General features: G+C 38.1%; 1 protein-coding gene across 2 annotated transcripts in view; it reads left to right on the top strand.

Moving 5' to 3' along the window:
- SNX24 (sorting nexin 24) overlaps window positions 1–17,649 on the top strand; it is a 79,691-nt gene that overhangs the window by 3,112 nt on the left and 58,930 nt on the right. For both annotated transcript variants that reach the window (XM_011987774.1, XM_011987775.1), the window contains exon 2: window positions 6,031–6,135. In XM_011987774.1, coding sequence (XP_011843164.1) covers window positions 6,031–6,135 — 105 coding nt within the window. The remainder of the gene's footprint in view (window positions 1–6,030; window positions 6,136–17,649) is intronic.

Below are 17,649 nucleotides of genomic sequence, written 5' to 3'. Positions count from 1 at the left end.
TGTTGAGACAGAGTCTTGTTCTGTCACCCAGGCTGTAGTGCAGTGGCGTGATTTTGGCTCACTGCAACCTCTGCCTCCCAGGTTCAAGCAATTCTCCTGCCTCAGCCTCCCGAGTAGCTGGGATTACAGGCGCCTGCCACCACACCTGGCTAATTTTTGTATTTTTAGTAGAGACAGTGTTTTGCCATGTTGGCCAGGCTGGTTTCGAACTCCTGACTTCAGGTGATCCACCCACCTCTGCCTCCCAAAGTGCTAGAGTTACAGGCATGAGCTGCTGTGCCTAGACTAATTTTTCATTTTCTATTCCTACCATCCCAGTCCAGAGTCTTACTACTTTATATCAGTATTACTTTAACCATTTCAGATCCTTATCTATTCTCTGCTGCAGACCAGTTTTCCTAAAACACCATTTTTATCTTCATTCTCTTACTCGAATGCACTGAAACAGTCTCTGTTGTCTACCACATCATAGACATTGACCCTCAAGGCCAATAATCTTAAACCTTGTATGAGTTTCCTATTGCTGCTGTTAACAAATCACCAAAAATGAAGTGGTTTAAAATTTATTTTTTATTATTATTTGAGACAGAGTCTCTGTCACCCAGCCTGGAGTGCAGTGGCACGATCTAAGCTCATTGCAACCTCCGTTTCCCAGGTTCAAACGATTCTTCTGCCCCAGCCTCCTGAGTAGCTAAGACTACAGGCATGCACCACCACGCTCGGCTACTTTTTTGTATTTTTAGTAGAGACAGGGTTTTACCATGTTGGCCAGGCTGGTCTCAACTGACCTCAGGTGATCCGCCCGCCTTGGCCTCCCAAAGTATTGGGATTACAGGTGTAAGCTACCACATCCAGCCTTCAAATTTATTACCTGACGGTAGCTGAGTCTTCTGTGGGTTCTAGAACAGAATCTGTTTCCTTGCCTTTTCCAACATTCCTTGTCTCGTGGCCTCTTTCATCTTCAAAGCCAGCAGTCACTCCACTTCAGCTTCTGTGTCCATCATAACGTCTCCTGTCTTCACCTCTCTTCTGACTTGACACCTTGTGTAAACAGACTTTCTGATTCATCCTGATAAGTACCAGCTTCTATGACACCACAGACTCAATCCCCTTTTCCTTGTGCTTCCCTCTTATGATAATATTGAGCCCGCACAGATAATCCCCCCTTTTCAAAGTCCTTAATTTAATTACATCTGCAAAGTCCCCTTTCCCATGTAAGCAAATACATTCACAGATTCTGGGGATTAGGACTTGGACATCTTTGAGGGAACCATTATTCTGTCTACTGCTAACCCCTTTACTGGCCGACTTTATTTTTCACTCCTCATAAGAGCCCTTCAGGGACAGCTGAGCCAGTATCTCCCATTACCTCATTATGTGAGGTAAAAATGGCTACCCACCTGTCTTTGCCATGCTGAATGTCTTTTCCTCTGTGTTCTGATCTATTCAAACCAAGACATTTCAGGTTCTCCTTTTTCCATGTTAGCTCCCTTTCTTCCCTAATCTCTGTTCTTAGAACTCCTGTCCATTTAGAATAGAGATTTCTGCTTAAATTTTGGAAACATATGAGATAAAACTGTTATCCCTAAATTTTGTCTAATTAGAAGGTACTTTTTTAAAAGTAGGGACCATGTCCTATCTTTCATATCTTTCACACTGTTAGAGTGTCTAGTAGAGTCTCGGGCACTTATTAGGTATTAAATAAGTGTTTGGCAAATGGTATATTTGGATAGCATCATGTATATTTATGAATTACTAGAGGATCAGTTTCTACTGCGGGAGTTTGCGTTCTCTGTTAACCCCAGGTTCTGCTTGCCCTAATGCCTTTGTAGCTCCTCTGCTAGTACTAGGTGGGAAGAACACGACCACACCAAAACAAAAACAAAACCCCATCCTAGCCTTCTTTGTTATGGCCCAGGCACAGGCTCCTGTGACAGGGTGAACCTTCAAGCTTATGAGTGCTTTCGCGTGTGCCTCGGCTACACCTGTCCACATCCCACTACGGCTAAATACTTTACTATTTTAAATGGTGGTTCCTGAAAAGAGTGTTACCTCCCTAGGCCAAAAATTGCATGTATGGGCAGAAAAACCTTTTCAGCATGGCAAACTGTTAAGCACATTTTATTTTCATGCCTTCCCAGCTATTTTCTGTCAGTTGCAGCCCATCCTTTTATTCACAATGGTTTCAGTGAAATGTGGTGCTGGTTCATTTTAAAATTAACTATCTTCATTTTTTATTATTGACTACTTTTGGCTTGAGTAAAAGACTTCATTCTCCTGTGTGTAATTTCATGAAGTAGATGATAAAGAACCAAAAACCTGCCATGTAGGGTCAGACCAGTAGCACAGCACCCTGTATGTACATTCTCTCCAAAGGGAACCCTGAGGAAGTAGCGGTGGCAATACAGGGGGAAAGATGAGATTTTATCCCCAAATGTTTCTCGCTTCTTTAACTTTTCTTTTCTTTTTCATTCTTTTTATTCATGTACTTGGGAAAAGTATTTCTGCTTCTTTGTGGAAAATGGTTACTATAACCAATGTATGCAGTGGTAGGTCTGTGTGGAGTAAGTTCTGTGTAAAATCTTCTAGCAGTATGAAAAAGGAAAAGGGAGTGGTCACACCAGGAAAAGGGGATTGTGTCTGTGGTATCATAGAATCTGGTACTTATCTGCTTGAATCAGAAAGGCAGTTTGCCTGGACACAGCAGGGCCAGGACCGTTAATCATCGAGTGAAGTGGCAGAGGAGTATTTATCTTATAAGCAGCTGAGCCCTCCTGGAAACATATTGTCTCGGGTTTGTCTCTCATCTAAAGCAATTCATTACTCACCTACGAATGCTGTCATGGATCCCAGCAGCTATGATGATCCGCTTCCTGAGTATTCTTGACATAAATAAAAAAGGAAAAATATTTGCAGTGCTAGATCTTCAACATTCTTTTTAAAAGGAGAGACATATAATGGAGTTGATTTTCTATTCTGAAATATATGTTATGATTCAATAGTTTTAAAGGAAGTTTCTTTATGTTTAAAGTGAAACTTAAGCTTATTACCACAGAATAATTTAGCATTTTGGCCTTGTTCTTGTGGAGAAATGCCTCAGACGGTATAGAGTTTAAATATGTATTTATTCCCCTGCAAGCAATTATAAATCCCCCTCCTCCTCTCTCCCTTGCATTATCAGTTTCCCCCTCAATACTGAATCAGTCTTATCACTATATGAACCTATCGCAGTAGTTTCTGTTTCACAAAATAAAGCCTGCCTTTGGCCCCATGCTTCCCTCATGTGCTCATCCCATTGTACTCCTTCCTTGTCTTTTAGTAGAACTCCTTAGAAGAGGAGCTGCTACTTCCCCACTGCCCTTCTCTCTGTACCCCGCGTTACTGACTTCCCATCATCTGGCACAGCCTGATCATGCCTCTCCTCTTGAAACACTTTCCTGATGGAACCTACTCCCCGTCTTCCCCCAGTGATTGTCCTGCTTCTCCTCCCTGCTTCTCCATCTCACCTGAGGCTTGGGGTGCTCTTCCAAGCTCATTCAGGCAGAATTCAGTGGCTTGCAGTTGCAGAACTGAGGTCCTTTTTTTTTTCTTGCTGGCTGAACACCAGAGACAGCTCTCAGCTCCTAAAGACCACCCTCAGGTCCTAGCCATGTGGCTCTCTCATCACATGATACCTTACTTGAAAGCCAGCAGTCTGCTAGGATCATCATATAATACACAACGTAATCATGGAGTGACTGCCCTGACATAGTCACAGGTCCCACTCATGCTCAAGAGGAGGGAATCATACAAGGCATTTACACCAGGGGACCATTTTAGGATTCTGTCCACCACAGCCCTTTTTCTCCATCGGTACCTAACTCTTAATGTCATCTCCTCTAGTTCCATGGCTCTAAATACCTATATATTCTGACCCCCACATTTACAGACTTGTACCCAGCTACCTACCCAGCATCTCTACTTGGATGCCTATTGAGCATCTCTGACTTAAAATAGAACAAGTGATTCCTTTATATTAGGAATGTCTTTGACTGCATGTAATAGAAACTTGATTAGATTTCTTAAGTAAGAGATTTATTATTCTCACATTACAGGAAAACTAAAAACAGGCAGCCCAGGTGATGCAGGCATCTCAAAACATTCATGTTCCAGGCTCCTCATGTCTCCCTGCTTCAATGTCATCATCTTAGCATGTGACTTTCACACTTCTGGTGACAACATAGCTCCTACCCTTCCAGGCATGGCTTCTGCATTTTCTGGCAAGAAAACCTGTTGCTTTTTGTTAGGGAAACAAGAACCCTACCCCAGTAGACATGTACGTATATTGGTAACTGTCACATGGTCACCCTAATTAAAAGGGAACTTGGAAAATCAATTTATAACTCAGCGTGTTAGCCCTCTGAATGACGTTGACTTTTTTCCCCCCAAAAAAGAAGGAGGGAATGAATATTTGCTAAGCAGCTAGCAGTGCTAGCCACATCCTTATTCATGTAGGATTAGATTTGACTGTAAGTGACTCTAAAACCAAAATAATGGTGACATTAACAGATACAACTTGATCCCTCCCTTCATAAATGTCTGGTGCTGGTGTGGCGGTTTCATGATCGTCAGGGACCCAGGCTCTTGCTGCTTTACCATTCTCGGTACAAGACTTCTACCTCAGAGGCAAAGGTGGCTGCTCTGCTCTAGCCAGTACATGGGCCCCTTCTTCATGATGTACAACAAATTTCAGCCTAGATTGGTTAAGGGTGAATATACTCTTACATATGGAAAGAATTTTTTACTATAGTTTAGCTGCCCAGGTTTAATTTATGAATTTTCTTATTCATTACTATGCTGTTTCTGTGCATGTGTAGTAAAGAAGCAACATTGGTAGGTTTTTTCAAATTTTTAATTAGCAATTAAGCACGTTCCACTTATGGAGGCAATGTATTAGTTTCCTATTGCTGCTATAACAAATTACCATAAATGCAGTGGCTTAAAACAATATACATGTGTTGTCTTACACTTCTTGATGTGAGGAGTCCGAAGTGGGTTTCACTAGGCTAAAATCAAGGTGTCAGCAGGATGACATTTCTTCTGGAGGCTCTAGGGCAGAATCCATTCTTTCCAGCTTCTAGAGGTCACCTTGGCGTATGGCCTCTTTCTCCATCATCAGAGCCAGAGACATTGTTTCTCCCAGTCTCTTTCCACCTCATTCTGCTGCCTCCCTTTTATAAGGATCCTTGTGATTACATTGAGCTCACCCCAGTAATCCAGGAGGATCTTCCCATTTTAAGACCATGAATTTAACCAAATCTTCAAAGTCCCTTTTGGCATATAGGGTAACATCTGCAGGATTAGGATTTGATTATTTTGGGGGAAGGAGGATTATTCTGCCTACCACAGACAGCTCTAATGCAACTTCCAACAGAATTTTTATTTATTTATATTATCCCCTAAAACTGCTGTCCCAAAAGGCTTAGCTGAGAACTATCATTCAGTTTTCATGAATGGAGTTGGAAAGTAATTGTTAGGAACATTGAAAAGATTAGGGCTTTATGTTTTTAAGTTCTCTCTCCAAATAATGTGGTCTAGTTAATGGCATTTCTAGGGACAATACTTATATACAGTTGCATTTTGTTTTGATTTCTTTATATGAAAAATATGTAGAAAGACCTTTTATCAGGAAAGTCCTTCATCCAAGCAGAATTTTGTTGTATTAATTGATTTTTGTAATTAAATTTCTTCACTTTCTTTTTTATTCATTTACTAGGTTTTTAATTTTTCAGGAAAAAGGATTTCAATCTGAAATGTCTACAATAATACCTACCAATACAGAAAACCATTATTCTGAAAACTGAAGTCAAGATACCTAAATAAAGAATCGTTTGACAAAATTGCAGTGTTATTATATTTTCCTCTATTTTTTATTGCAGATAGCAGTAGTTCACTTTCTTTTATTGGCCTTTTTTTCTGCAAATAATGTCACTATAATTAACAGACATCTCATTTTTTTTTTCTTTTTCTTTTTCTATTCTGTGTTTATAGCTTAAGAAATGTATAAAAACTCCAGAAATCCCTTCTAAACATGTTAGGAACTGGGTCCCCAAAGTCTTGGAACAGCGACGACAAGGCTTGGAAACATACTTACAGGTAAGATATGTTTAGATCCTCCATTTTATATAACATAAATAATCATATGTCTCACCATTTTTTCTCAGGACATGTGGGTGCAATGCGAAATATATTAAGCAGCCAAAGAGTCTAAATTAAAGGAAAATTACAGATACGTTGTTGGTTGATTCTTGTAGCTTTAATTAGGGTTCTATTTAAAATTGGCTCTATGCATTGGGGAAGTGAAATTTTAATAAAAAGGTGAAAACTGTTGAGGAGAGAATCTGTTTTTTAATTCAACTCTACAAATTATTTTGTTTTTTGCTTTTTGCTTTTCCTCCAAGAATTTTTTTGCTTCTTTATAGCAATCCCAGCCTTTATGTTTTGAGTTTTGTGGGGCTGATTGGGGTAGTGAGAGAAACTGAACTCACAGCGGGCCTGGCTAGTATATCTTTGGAATCAAATTGAAAAGGAATGTATAAAAATTGCCAATGATGAAGTGCCAACCTCTTTGAAAATTGGAATGTCCATTTAGAAAGAATGCACTGGGACACTCTTCTCTGCAGCTGAGAGGAGCAAGCAGAACTGCCTAAGTGAGATAGGACAAAGACCATCTCTCTACCAAGTGACAGAAGAAGCAAAAGGAGAAGGTAGAGCAGTATCAGCTTCTCTGAGTTTTAAAACAAAAAGAAATAGCGGCCCCAGGTGAGTACTCAGTGTAGTCATCATTAAGTCCAAAGAACACTGTGCAGGGCAGGAGCTGGGGTGGGCAGGCCCTGAGGTCAGCCGGTAGCATCCTGCCACTAACCCTTCTTGGTGAGGCGGTAGGTACCATCCTGCCACTAACCCATCTTGGTAAGGGCCAGTGGTATGGTTCTTCCCTGGCACCAGAGTCCACTGGAGAAGCGACACATGAGAATGACGGAGTGAACATGACTAGGGGCAGGGGAATCTTGGCTCTTTGAAACAAAAGAGCTGGACTCCCACCTAAGAGCTGTGAATTAATGATTGACCCATCTAAGACACGTTACATCAAACAAATGAGCAGCCCTGACTGTGTTCTCCCTTTGATATCTTCATGGCCCTTTAAGCATTAACCCTAGGGTGGATTCTGTTGAGGAGGGAAACTGAGGACTGTGGAGCTAGTATGCTGTTTCTTCTACAGAGCTCTATGAATGGCTGTCCCTGAATCACTGGTGATGAGAAGCTGAGGGGAGGCCGACTCCTCAGGCTTGCGCTTAGTGAGAAATTCAGAGGACTATCTCTCAGTAGAAAGATGCCAGAATTCCGTTCCTGGCCCTTGTAGTTTTCCTGGTCTTTACAGTGCTCTAATAGGAAAGCTGACATGCAGAAGGCCCCTGAGGACATCTAAGGAGGGCTGTCTTTACTGTTTGCTCTTTTGCTTTTGGACTTGTTAGAAGAATCCTTCACTGTCTCTCTCTGGGGGTGAGAGCTTAAAGGAAATAGGAATTAACATCACAAGAATGTGTGTGGCCATGGTTTTTGAGACTGTGTATGAGGAGCTATGATCCTTCCATAGCTTCAGGCAACACTGCAGAGCAAAAAACAAACCAAAAAAAAAAAAAAAAAAAATCAGACTTCAGAAAATTGTATGCAAAGAGTAAAAATGCATGTTCTCTATAATTAAATGGAATAGGTAAACAATGCATTCTTATTTGTAAGCCAGATTTTCCATGATGCTGTATATCTTCAAACTTTAGTTCTGAAGAAAGTTCTACTCTGTTCCCCTCATTGTATTTGACACATGATTTCCATTACTACTCAGTATAAACATTTTAGGTTGTTTGTACTTCGGATGTAAGTATGTGCATAAAATCATCTGGCACAGAGAGGAGTTTATAGTGACACTCAAATTGAGCTTAGAATTTTCTATTCTCAGAAATAAGGTTTGAAAGATGTGGTCGAAGGGCTCAGAGGGCCCTTGCTTCCTGTTGTGCATTTAATAGTCAATTTGTTGTCACTTAATTCCTCCAGGAGTTCAAGGGAGCTTTCTTTTCCACTTGATTCTACTTGCAGGCAATGGGAGCTAGATGGAAGTTGCAAAGATAAGCCTGAACACTTTATTAATCTTAAATGAAATGCAAATCCTAGCCTAGCTGTCATTTCTTGATCATTTCATGTCTCTTTAGAAGTAAGACAGTATTACTGTTTCTTTTGCTTGCTTACATGACACCAGCTAGAATCCATGCATGCTCAGGACCAGTCTGAAACCCAGGGAGTGGGTGCCACCAGCACTTTCTCATCAGGTACCATCCTGCCACTAACCCATCTTGGTAAGGGCCAGTAGTATGGTCCTGATCTGGCCCATGAGCCTAAAAATGTATTAATACCTCCAAGCCATAGCATCTTAAGTGCACAGGAAACTTAGATATTACATAGTCCAGCCTTTCAGCTATTTCACAGTCATCCCTCTGGCCTCAATTTCCCACCCATAAAACAGGCAGATCAGCTCTTGAGAGGGTCAGAGAAAACAACTGTTCCTGCCATCCAAGGAGCAACTAGTACATTCTGGACTATGGTTGAGTACAACCCCACACATTTCCTAAGGTGATTCCACACTGCTCTTTTATTTTAGAGATGGACAAACTGAGGTCCAGTGGAATTAAAAATTTTGCCCCAATTCCTGCAATATATTAAAGAGTTGGGACTGGAATTTTAGTTTCCTAACATCCAGTATGGGCTCCTTTCTTCATGTGTTGTGGATTTTTCTAAGTCAGGAGAAATTTTTCAACTTTGACATACAGCTTTACATAAGGCTCTAATAGATAAAGGAAAAGACCTTATAATCATAAACTATTACAGCCTAGTTGACTATCATCCCCCAACTTCCTGGATAAGTAGATAGATGATTTTTTAAATCAATAACTTGAATAGCAAAAACTATGCATATGCTTTCATTTTCTGTGCTATATTTAAGTAAGAGGCTAACTTAAAAACAAGAAAGGTCAAATTACCTATTTTCAAAATTAATTTTGTTCTATCTGAGATTTTAAACAAAGGAAACCCAACCTGTTTTGGCATCTGTACTTTTAAAACTCTTTTTTATTCTTTTGCTGGTCACCAATGAAATGAAATTAATGAAGGAAATAAAACTAATGAAAATGAGAGCCAAAAAAGCCTACAGTTAGCATTTATTTGGCTGTTTCTTCAATTTGAAAATAAACATCGTATTAGTCTTCAAGATACAATTTATAAATAAATATTTTCTTTTACATTTTAGCATCTCTATTCAATTTAAGTAATTTTAGTTTAAAAGAACTATTTTGGCAGAGAAGTAGGGGTTAGGAAATTTTCCTAGTATGTATTTTTGAGTATAGGTTTCTTAAAAATATTTTACTTTGTATTTGAAAAAGCCACTTTATTTTCAAATAGAAATTTCAGATCTTAAGGAGAAAGAAACAAGCATATTATTCAAAGTAATGTGGAATTGCCACAGTATAAATAATTTGTGGATAGGTTCTAATCAGTGAATTTACCTTCAAAAACTTCTGCCAGTCTAGAGATTTCCATATGATCATTTTTGCAGAGTCTAACAGTTGAGCAATTACAGCAAAGTCTATTTAGTGTTACTTGCCTGGAGATTAAAAACAATAGTATGAAGGTTACATAAGTGAGTTTTAATTTTTTAAGTACATTTCTGAACCATTATTATTTTCCTACTTAAATTTTCAAATGATTTGATTAGAAACAAATTCTAAAACAAAAATGAAAACCCTAGCTGAATATCTAAGTACATGTAGCATCTTAGAATCAAAATCTAGAATTAATCAGGGAGACATTAGAAGTTATATTTGGCATTTGAGTAATTTGAAGTTGAGTAATTTGAAGTATGATGAACAGTGAACCTTAATTTTATTTCCTAGAATCATTTTCTGTTTATTGAATAAGAAATCAAGTAGCTATTGTTATGTTTTCTTATCTCTTTCCCCTTACATAATATACCCCAGGAAAACTCCCTGAGGTTTAATGAATGAGGAAATCGATCCCCTGTAAAAGTAGAATTAAGTATAACAATATCTTTCTATATGAGTGGAAGAAAATTGGTTTTCATCTCAATAAAATGTCTATGCCAAATAAAGAGTTTTCTATTAAACTTTTATATTTCCAAATTATATAAACTAGAAATTCATCTATTTTGGAGGATGTTTTAACTTGAAAATAAAAACAAGTTAATATTTGATACTAATTTACCAATAAAGGTTGTATGTGTGTGTGTTTGTATAGTTTTGCTTAATGATAAGCACTCAGCTAGCACCTATGATGTTTGAGGCAGAAGGGTAGATCTAGCTTCAGAGATACCTTGAACCATAGCCCAAATTAAGCTTCTGTAGTTATTTTCTCTGTCGCTTCTCTCTGCTTTCCATGGTGCAGGCTTCATCTGGACCACCTAGTGGTACAAAAGGGCTGCAACAGTTCCAGACCTCACCTACTCTTAGCACATAGCCTAGTACAGGGGAAAAGAAGGTTTTCAGTAAGACTTCACAGAATAAAGAAGCAGTGTCTTTCACTAGGAGTCCTGCAGATGTTTTTCCTGATCTCATTGGCTTATATTCGTGTGCATGCCCACTTCTGAACCTCACCATGGCCAGCCATCCCACTGAGTTAAGTGAATCAAAGCCTGCTCCTGAAGCTGAGGGAGAAGGGGTGATTTCCTTAATGAATAACCAGGGTATTCTTGGTAAAAGAAAAGGGAGTATTCTCAGCGTGGGTTGGGGAATGGAGGGCAACCAGCAAATTCCCATCACAGAAAATGATGCTTAGAAATTTTGAGTAAATTGCCCAGGGTTATGAAAAAGTGGGGGCTTTCCTGAGACTGCAATTCAAGGCTCTTTCATAGATAGATAAAGCTTCTAGAAAATTTAAAGTCATAAATATCCTTGACTTTTGACTTAAAGACCAGAAATATTTCTTACCTTTATTTTTATTTTAAAAATGTAAAATAATATTTGCTCATTAACACAATTACTTTAAATTTAAAATTTTTAATTACCAATGAAGTTATGAACTAGATAATTAATGAATTTAGCATTTTATAGTGTTTACCAGTTTCTGAAAAGCAAAAATCTTAAGAATAAATTAATTTCAGTTTCCCAAATTGACTTGACCATCAAACACAGTTTATGTGATAGTTTTGCCTCCTGATTTGAGATGACTTCCTGTCTTCCCTGAGACTCCACTGAAATGAAAGTACGGAAACTTAAGAATGAATAAACTCCAAGAGTTAAGTAGTAGATGGGCAAGGAAAAGGGAGGATCATCAAAGGAAGAACAATGTTAACAACTTTCTGGAAGATAGAATGTGGTGGGAGCATGTGAGTGGATAGAGCACAAAAAGCAGCAGCCCAAACTCAGTCATGTGGGTCTGTTGTGGAGGTGGAAGGCAGCCTGTGCAGGCAGTGCTGGAGAGCTTCTAGGCTCAGAGTCTGCAGGTAAGGCAGAGCATAGAGGGGGTGCAGGGAAGCTGAAAACAAGTAGATCCATTCAGGGCACAGGTTGAGTGAGTGTTCCTCATCCCGAATGCCCCAAAATCTGAAACTTTTGAGTGCTGACAAGATGCCACAGGAGGAAAATTCTACACATAAGTACTTAATATAAACTGTTTCATGCATAAAATTATTGAAAATATTGACTAAAACTACCTTCAAGCTATGTGTATAAGATATATAAGAAACATAAATGAATTTCTTATGAAGACTTGTGTCCCATTCCCAAGATATCTCATTATGTATCTGCAGATATTCTAAAATCGAACACATCTGAAATCCAAAACACTTGTGGTCCCAAGCATTTCAAATAAGGGCTATCCAAGCAATGTCTGCATGGAACAGATGCCTAGGCTACTCATTCTGTGCAGAATACATGCAGCCTGATGTTTGTGACCAGAGTGACCAGACACATTTTTAAAAAAATAATTATCTTTAAAAACAACAATAAACAACAAAAAAGTAAACAGAATGCTGGGAAGAGCTAAATCTTCTAATGTGGATAGTAGGACCCCCAAGTTGACAACCCCCTTCCCACCCACTTACCCCAAGGAAAAGCCCACCTGACTGCGCGCTCCAGTCATATGGTTTGCACTCAGGCAAGGGGCCTGTGCGAGCACTCCTGCTGACATACTAGCAGAGGAATCCTACCTAAGCCACCCAGGCTACTTCTTCAGCGTGATCTGATGATAACCAGGCATTTGAAGAAAACAAGTAGCATGAACAAAAAGACCAAGATGAAGTAAAATTCTGACTCTTCAGGAAAGAGATAATTCAGGACATAAAATATATCTTAAAAATTGATGTAATAAATCCAGAGAGCTTCACAGTGGTATTACATCCCAGAGATTACAATAGGATGCTGTGTAAAAGGAACAATCTGAGAACACATGAGAGTTCTTAGAATTAAATGTGTTATCCAATTGAAAACATTCAGTAGATGCTCTCTCTCTAGTTGGAAAACTGTTCCATAAAGTACAGACACAGAAACGTCAAACAAAAGACATAGAGGAATCCAGGTCTAACATCCTACTTCTTTCTGGAGTCCCAGAAGGAAAGGGGGTGGGGAGTATAATATACAAGTAGGGAAGGGAATAATAGAAGGAAAAAAAGTTGAAAACTTCCTCAGGTTACACACTATAAGAGCTTTTTTTTTTTCTTTTCCTTTCTTCCTTTTTTTTTTTTTGGAAACAGAGTCTTGCTTTGTCACCCAGGCTGGAGTGCAGTGGCGCAATCTTAGCTCACTGCAACCTCCACCTCACGGGTTCAAGTGATTCTCCTGCCTCAGCCTCCCAAGTGGCTGGGATTACAGGCATCTGCCACTACGCCCTGCTAATTGTTGTATTTTTAATAGAGACAGGGTTTTGCCATGTTGACCAGGCTGGTCTCAACTCCTGACCTCAAATGATCCTCCCAGCTCAGCCTCCCAGAGTGCTAGGATTACAGCCATGAGCTACTTTGCCTAGCCATCAGCATTTAAATAGGAAAGGTGCTCCAAGGATAGAGAACAAAGAGTGACAGAATCCTTGTAATGCCTAGACATAGCCAGTGATATTTCAGTACATTGGAGACAAGATCCATAATCTTCTAGAAAAGAAAAACAAGCGATGGGCAAGGTTGAGGTTCAGTCATGGCTTCACTTCTTCATTTGAGGGTGGATTAATGGGCACATCCCTCCATTCTTCAGTAGAAACATTAACCTGTAAACTGGCATAATATTTAGAGAAAGGTTTTTCATGGAGTTGTGCATACATTACTTGTTCCATTTATTACAATAAAGTGGAATTTATCTTTCTGAGAAAGTTACATCTTACATCACTTTGAGAATAATAGTTCTTGTTTATATTTTTTTCTTTTTGTAGAGTAAACAGTAATTAAATGTACAGTTAGTATCGAAAGCTAAAAAGAAACAGCTCACAGAAATCGGGACTAAGGATAATCTAAGCTAATAATACAAATCCTTTTTTAAACAGTTTATTTGTAGAGGACACTTCCGAAGCAAGAGTGAGGCTGGCTTGTTAAACAATAGTAGGTGCCCCTGAGTTACTGTCTTCACAAGACCTTATTACTTGACTAGCCTGCCCTTCATTCATTCTTTAAATTATACAATATGATATGTACCATTGGGTCAGTAGTCCACAGTGGGTCAAAGAGTATTGTATTTTTGACTTTTTCAGTTGTCCATGAAACATTTACTAAAATTGACCATATGTGCTTGAAAATGTGTACTCTTAAATTCTCAAATGCAGTGAACTCTCTCTCTCTATATATAAAATCAGATCAGTGTTGTTAAGTATTCTGTTTATTTATGTTTTTATTTTTAATTTTTGTGGGTACATAGTAGGTGTATATATTTATGAGGTACATGAAAGCATTCTGTTTAAATGTCTTAATTTAACTTGGCCACTCAATTCTATAAGAACAAAGATGTGTTAAAATTTCCCACTTAAATTTATTATCATTATTGATGTAATTGGGGTTAGTTCAGCCATCTGTGCTATCACTCCATCTTTTTCTGTGATTTGTTTTTCTTGTCTGCTTTTGGATTGGCGACCAATACTGTTTTTTTTTTTTTTTAATTCTTTCTATTGCTCCCCCATTCATTTATATTTGTTCTTTTAATAGTTACCTGTTATCTTTACTTTCCTCTTGAACATTACAAGGGCCTTACAATATTTTAACTGTGTTTACCCTGGATATAGGAATCTGGGTTGACAGTTCTTGTCTTTCAGCATTTCAAAAGATTGTGACACTTCTTTCTTGTCTTCGTGGTTTCTGATTTTTAAAAAAATCACTGTCATATTGTTTTTTTCCCTGTATTTAAGGTGTTTTAAAAAGGCTGCTTTCAATATTTTATTCTCGTCATTAGTTTTCAGAAGTTTAATTTTGATGTGTCTTGATGTGTATTTAAGTTTTTCCCCTTTTGAGTTATCCTGGTTTCTTGAATCTATAGATTAATGTCTCTTGTCTGATTCAAAAGTTTTAGCCATTATTTCACTGAGTACACTTTCAGCTGCTTCCTCTTTCTCCTCTTATTCCAGGACTCTGATAACAGGAATGCTAGATTTTTTATTATAGACCCACAGGGACCTGAGACCTTACTCATTTTTCTTAGCCTATTTTTTTTTTTCTCCGTGGTCAGAGTGGGTAAATTCTATTGTTCTATCTCCCAGTTCACTGATTCTTTCCTTGGTTCCTTGCATTCCACTGTTGAACCCTTACCTTAAGGTTTTTGTATCAGTTATTATATTTTTTAGTTCTAAAATTCCCATTTGTTCTTTATATCTTTTATTTCTTTGCTAAGATTTTATATGTCTTCATTGAGTGTTTCTCTTTTGTTTTGTTTCAAATGTATTTATAATTACTCATTGAAAAATTTTTATTGTGGCTGCTTTAAAATCATTGTCCAATAATCTTTACATCTCTGTCATCCTAATGTTGGAATCTATTGATTATCTTTTTCATTCAGTTTGAGATCTTCCTGGTTCTTGGTACAATGAATAATTCTGGTTGAATCTTATACATTTTTATAATTATGAGACTCTGGCTCTTATTTATACCTTCTATTTTAGCTGACTTTCTCTAACAGTTCCATCAGGGGAAGATGGGATGTGGAGGACATCACCTTGTTTTTCCCAGGTGAAGGTAGAAGATTAGGTTCCTCACTTGGCCCTCATTGATTCCTAGAAAGTAAGGCATGCTCCTCTTTACCATTAAGATGTAGAAAGTTCTTATTCTTTGCTAGATTTCATCTGATGCCACTATAGAAGAGAAAGAGTGGAGCACCTTGTTACTGCCATTGGCCCTGGAAGTCTAAGCTCCTCACATGGTTTCCGCTGACACCATAAGAGGGGGCACATTACCGATTGGTGAAAGCCCTGGTCCCTTATGTGGCTGTCCGTTACCATCCTATCATCGACACCTCATTACAGCCTTATAAGGGTGGAAGTCTAGGCTTCCCACTATGCCTCTGCTGCCATGAGTGGAGGTGGGGGCCACAGTTTCTTCCATAGTATTTGGCTGGAATAGAGTGGTTAGTGTCTACAAATTTTCTGTCTTACTAGGCTGCCCTCTCTGGGTTCTATGGCTAGACAGAAAAGGCTTTAGGTGTGGCTTTTTTTTTTTTGTCTAATCTCTGAGCATTTCCTGGTTCCCACCTTTTCAGCTCCAAGTCTGCGATATATAAGGCAAAACAAAAATCCAAGAAAGATAAAATTCATCACTGTGTATCTTAGTTTATTTTCTGCAGCTATAATAGAATGCCACAGACATTCTATTATATGTGGTGCCAGCCCCTTCCTGGGAGCAGTGAACGGTGTCCCAGGCCCGAGTTGGAACACAGTCTCTGCAGGGAAGGCTTAATTGTCCATCTGTGATTTGTAAAAATAAAACCTTTAAAACTCTTGGGAAAAGTGTGTGTGTGTGTGTGTGTGTGTGTGTGTATATATATATATATATAGCTTAGCTATTCGTCAGTGGACACATGAGTTGCTTCCAGGTTTTAGTTTTTGTGAATAATGCTGCTGTGAACATGGGTGTGCAAATATCTCTTAGAGATCCTGCTTTTGATTCTTTAAGGTATTACACCCAGAAGTGGAATTGCTTGATCATGTAATTCTATTCTTAATTTTTTGAGGAACCACCATACTGTTATCTACAGTGCCTGTACCATTTTATTTCCCACCAACAGTCCACAAGGGTTCCAATGTCTCATCATCCTCACCAGCACCTGTTTTCTCTGGGTTTTTTATATTAGTCATATTGATGGATGTGAGGTGGTATCTCACCGTAGTTTTGATTTGCATTTTTCTAATGATTGCTGATGTTGAGCATCTTTTCATGTGCTTATTGGTCATTTATGTGTCTTTTTTGGAGAAATATCTATTCACATCCTTTGCCATTGTTTAATTGGGGTTTTTTTTTTTTTTTTCCATTGTTGAGTTTTAAGAGCTCTCTGTATTTTCTGGATATTCTTCCCTTATTATATAATATAATTTGTAAATATATTCTCCCATTTTATATATTGCCTTTTTTGATAGCAGAAAATTTTAAATTTTCATGAAGTACCATTTGTCTGTTTTTTCTTTTGTTGCCTTTGTGCGTTTGGTGTCATACTCAAGAAATCATTGCCAAATCCAGTGTCACAGAGCTTTTTCTTTGTGCTGTCTTCTAAGAGTTTAATAGTTTAGGTCTTACAGTTAGGCCCTGGATCCATTTTGAGTTAATTTTTGTGTGTGATGTTAGGTAAGGATCCAGTTTCATTCTTTTGCATGTGGATATCCAGTTTTCCTAGCACAATTTGTTGAAAAGACTATCTTTACTCCTTTAAATGATCTTGGCACTCTTCTCAAAAAACCATTGGACCGTATATGTGAGGATTTATTTCTGTACTGTTTATGCCATTATGTTGTTCTGTATGTCTATCATATGCCAGTACCACCTGTTTTCATTTACTATAGCTTTAGAGAAAGTTTTGAAATCAGAAAATGTGATTCTTCCAGCTATGTTTTTCTTTTTCAAGATTATTTTGGGTATTTGAGGGCCCCTTAAGGTTTCATATGATTTTTTGAATGAATTTTTGTATTTCTGCAAAAATAAAAAAATTTCTTTGAAATTTTAATAGGGATTGCCTTAAATCTGTAGATCACTTTGGGTAATAGTGACATCTTAACAATTTCAGGTCTCCTAATCCATGAACATGGTATATCTTTACATTTATTTGCGTCGTCTTTAATTTCTTTCAGACATGTTTTGCAGTTTTCATTGTGTAAGTCTTTCACCTCCTTGGTTAAGTTAACTCCTAAGTATTTTATTCTCTTTGATGCTATTGTGAATGGAAATAGTTTCTTAATTTCCTTTTTGAATTGTTCATTGTTAGTGTATCAAAATGCAATAGATTTTTATGTACTGATTTTGTATCATGCTACTTTGCTCAGTTTGCCTGTTATAACAGTTTTTTTTGTAGAGTCTTGAGGATTTTCTACATGTAAGGTCATATCACATGCAAACAAAGATAATTTTACTTCGTTCATTCCAATTAGGATGCCTTT

The sequence above is a fragment of the Mandrillus leucophaeus genome, unplaced genomic scaffold, assembly GCF_000951045.1.
Source record: "Mandrillus leucophaeus isolate KB7577 unplaced genomic scaffold, Mleu.le_1.0 Scaffold316, whole genome shotgun sequence".
Taxonomy (NCBI): Eukaryota; Metazoa; Chordata; class Mammalia; order Primates; family Cercopithecidae; genus Mandrillus; species Mandrillus leucophaeus.
Note: the sequence above shows the minus strand (reverse complement) of the source record. Positions and strands in the feature narration are given on the sequence as shown.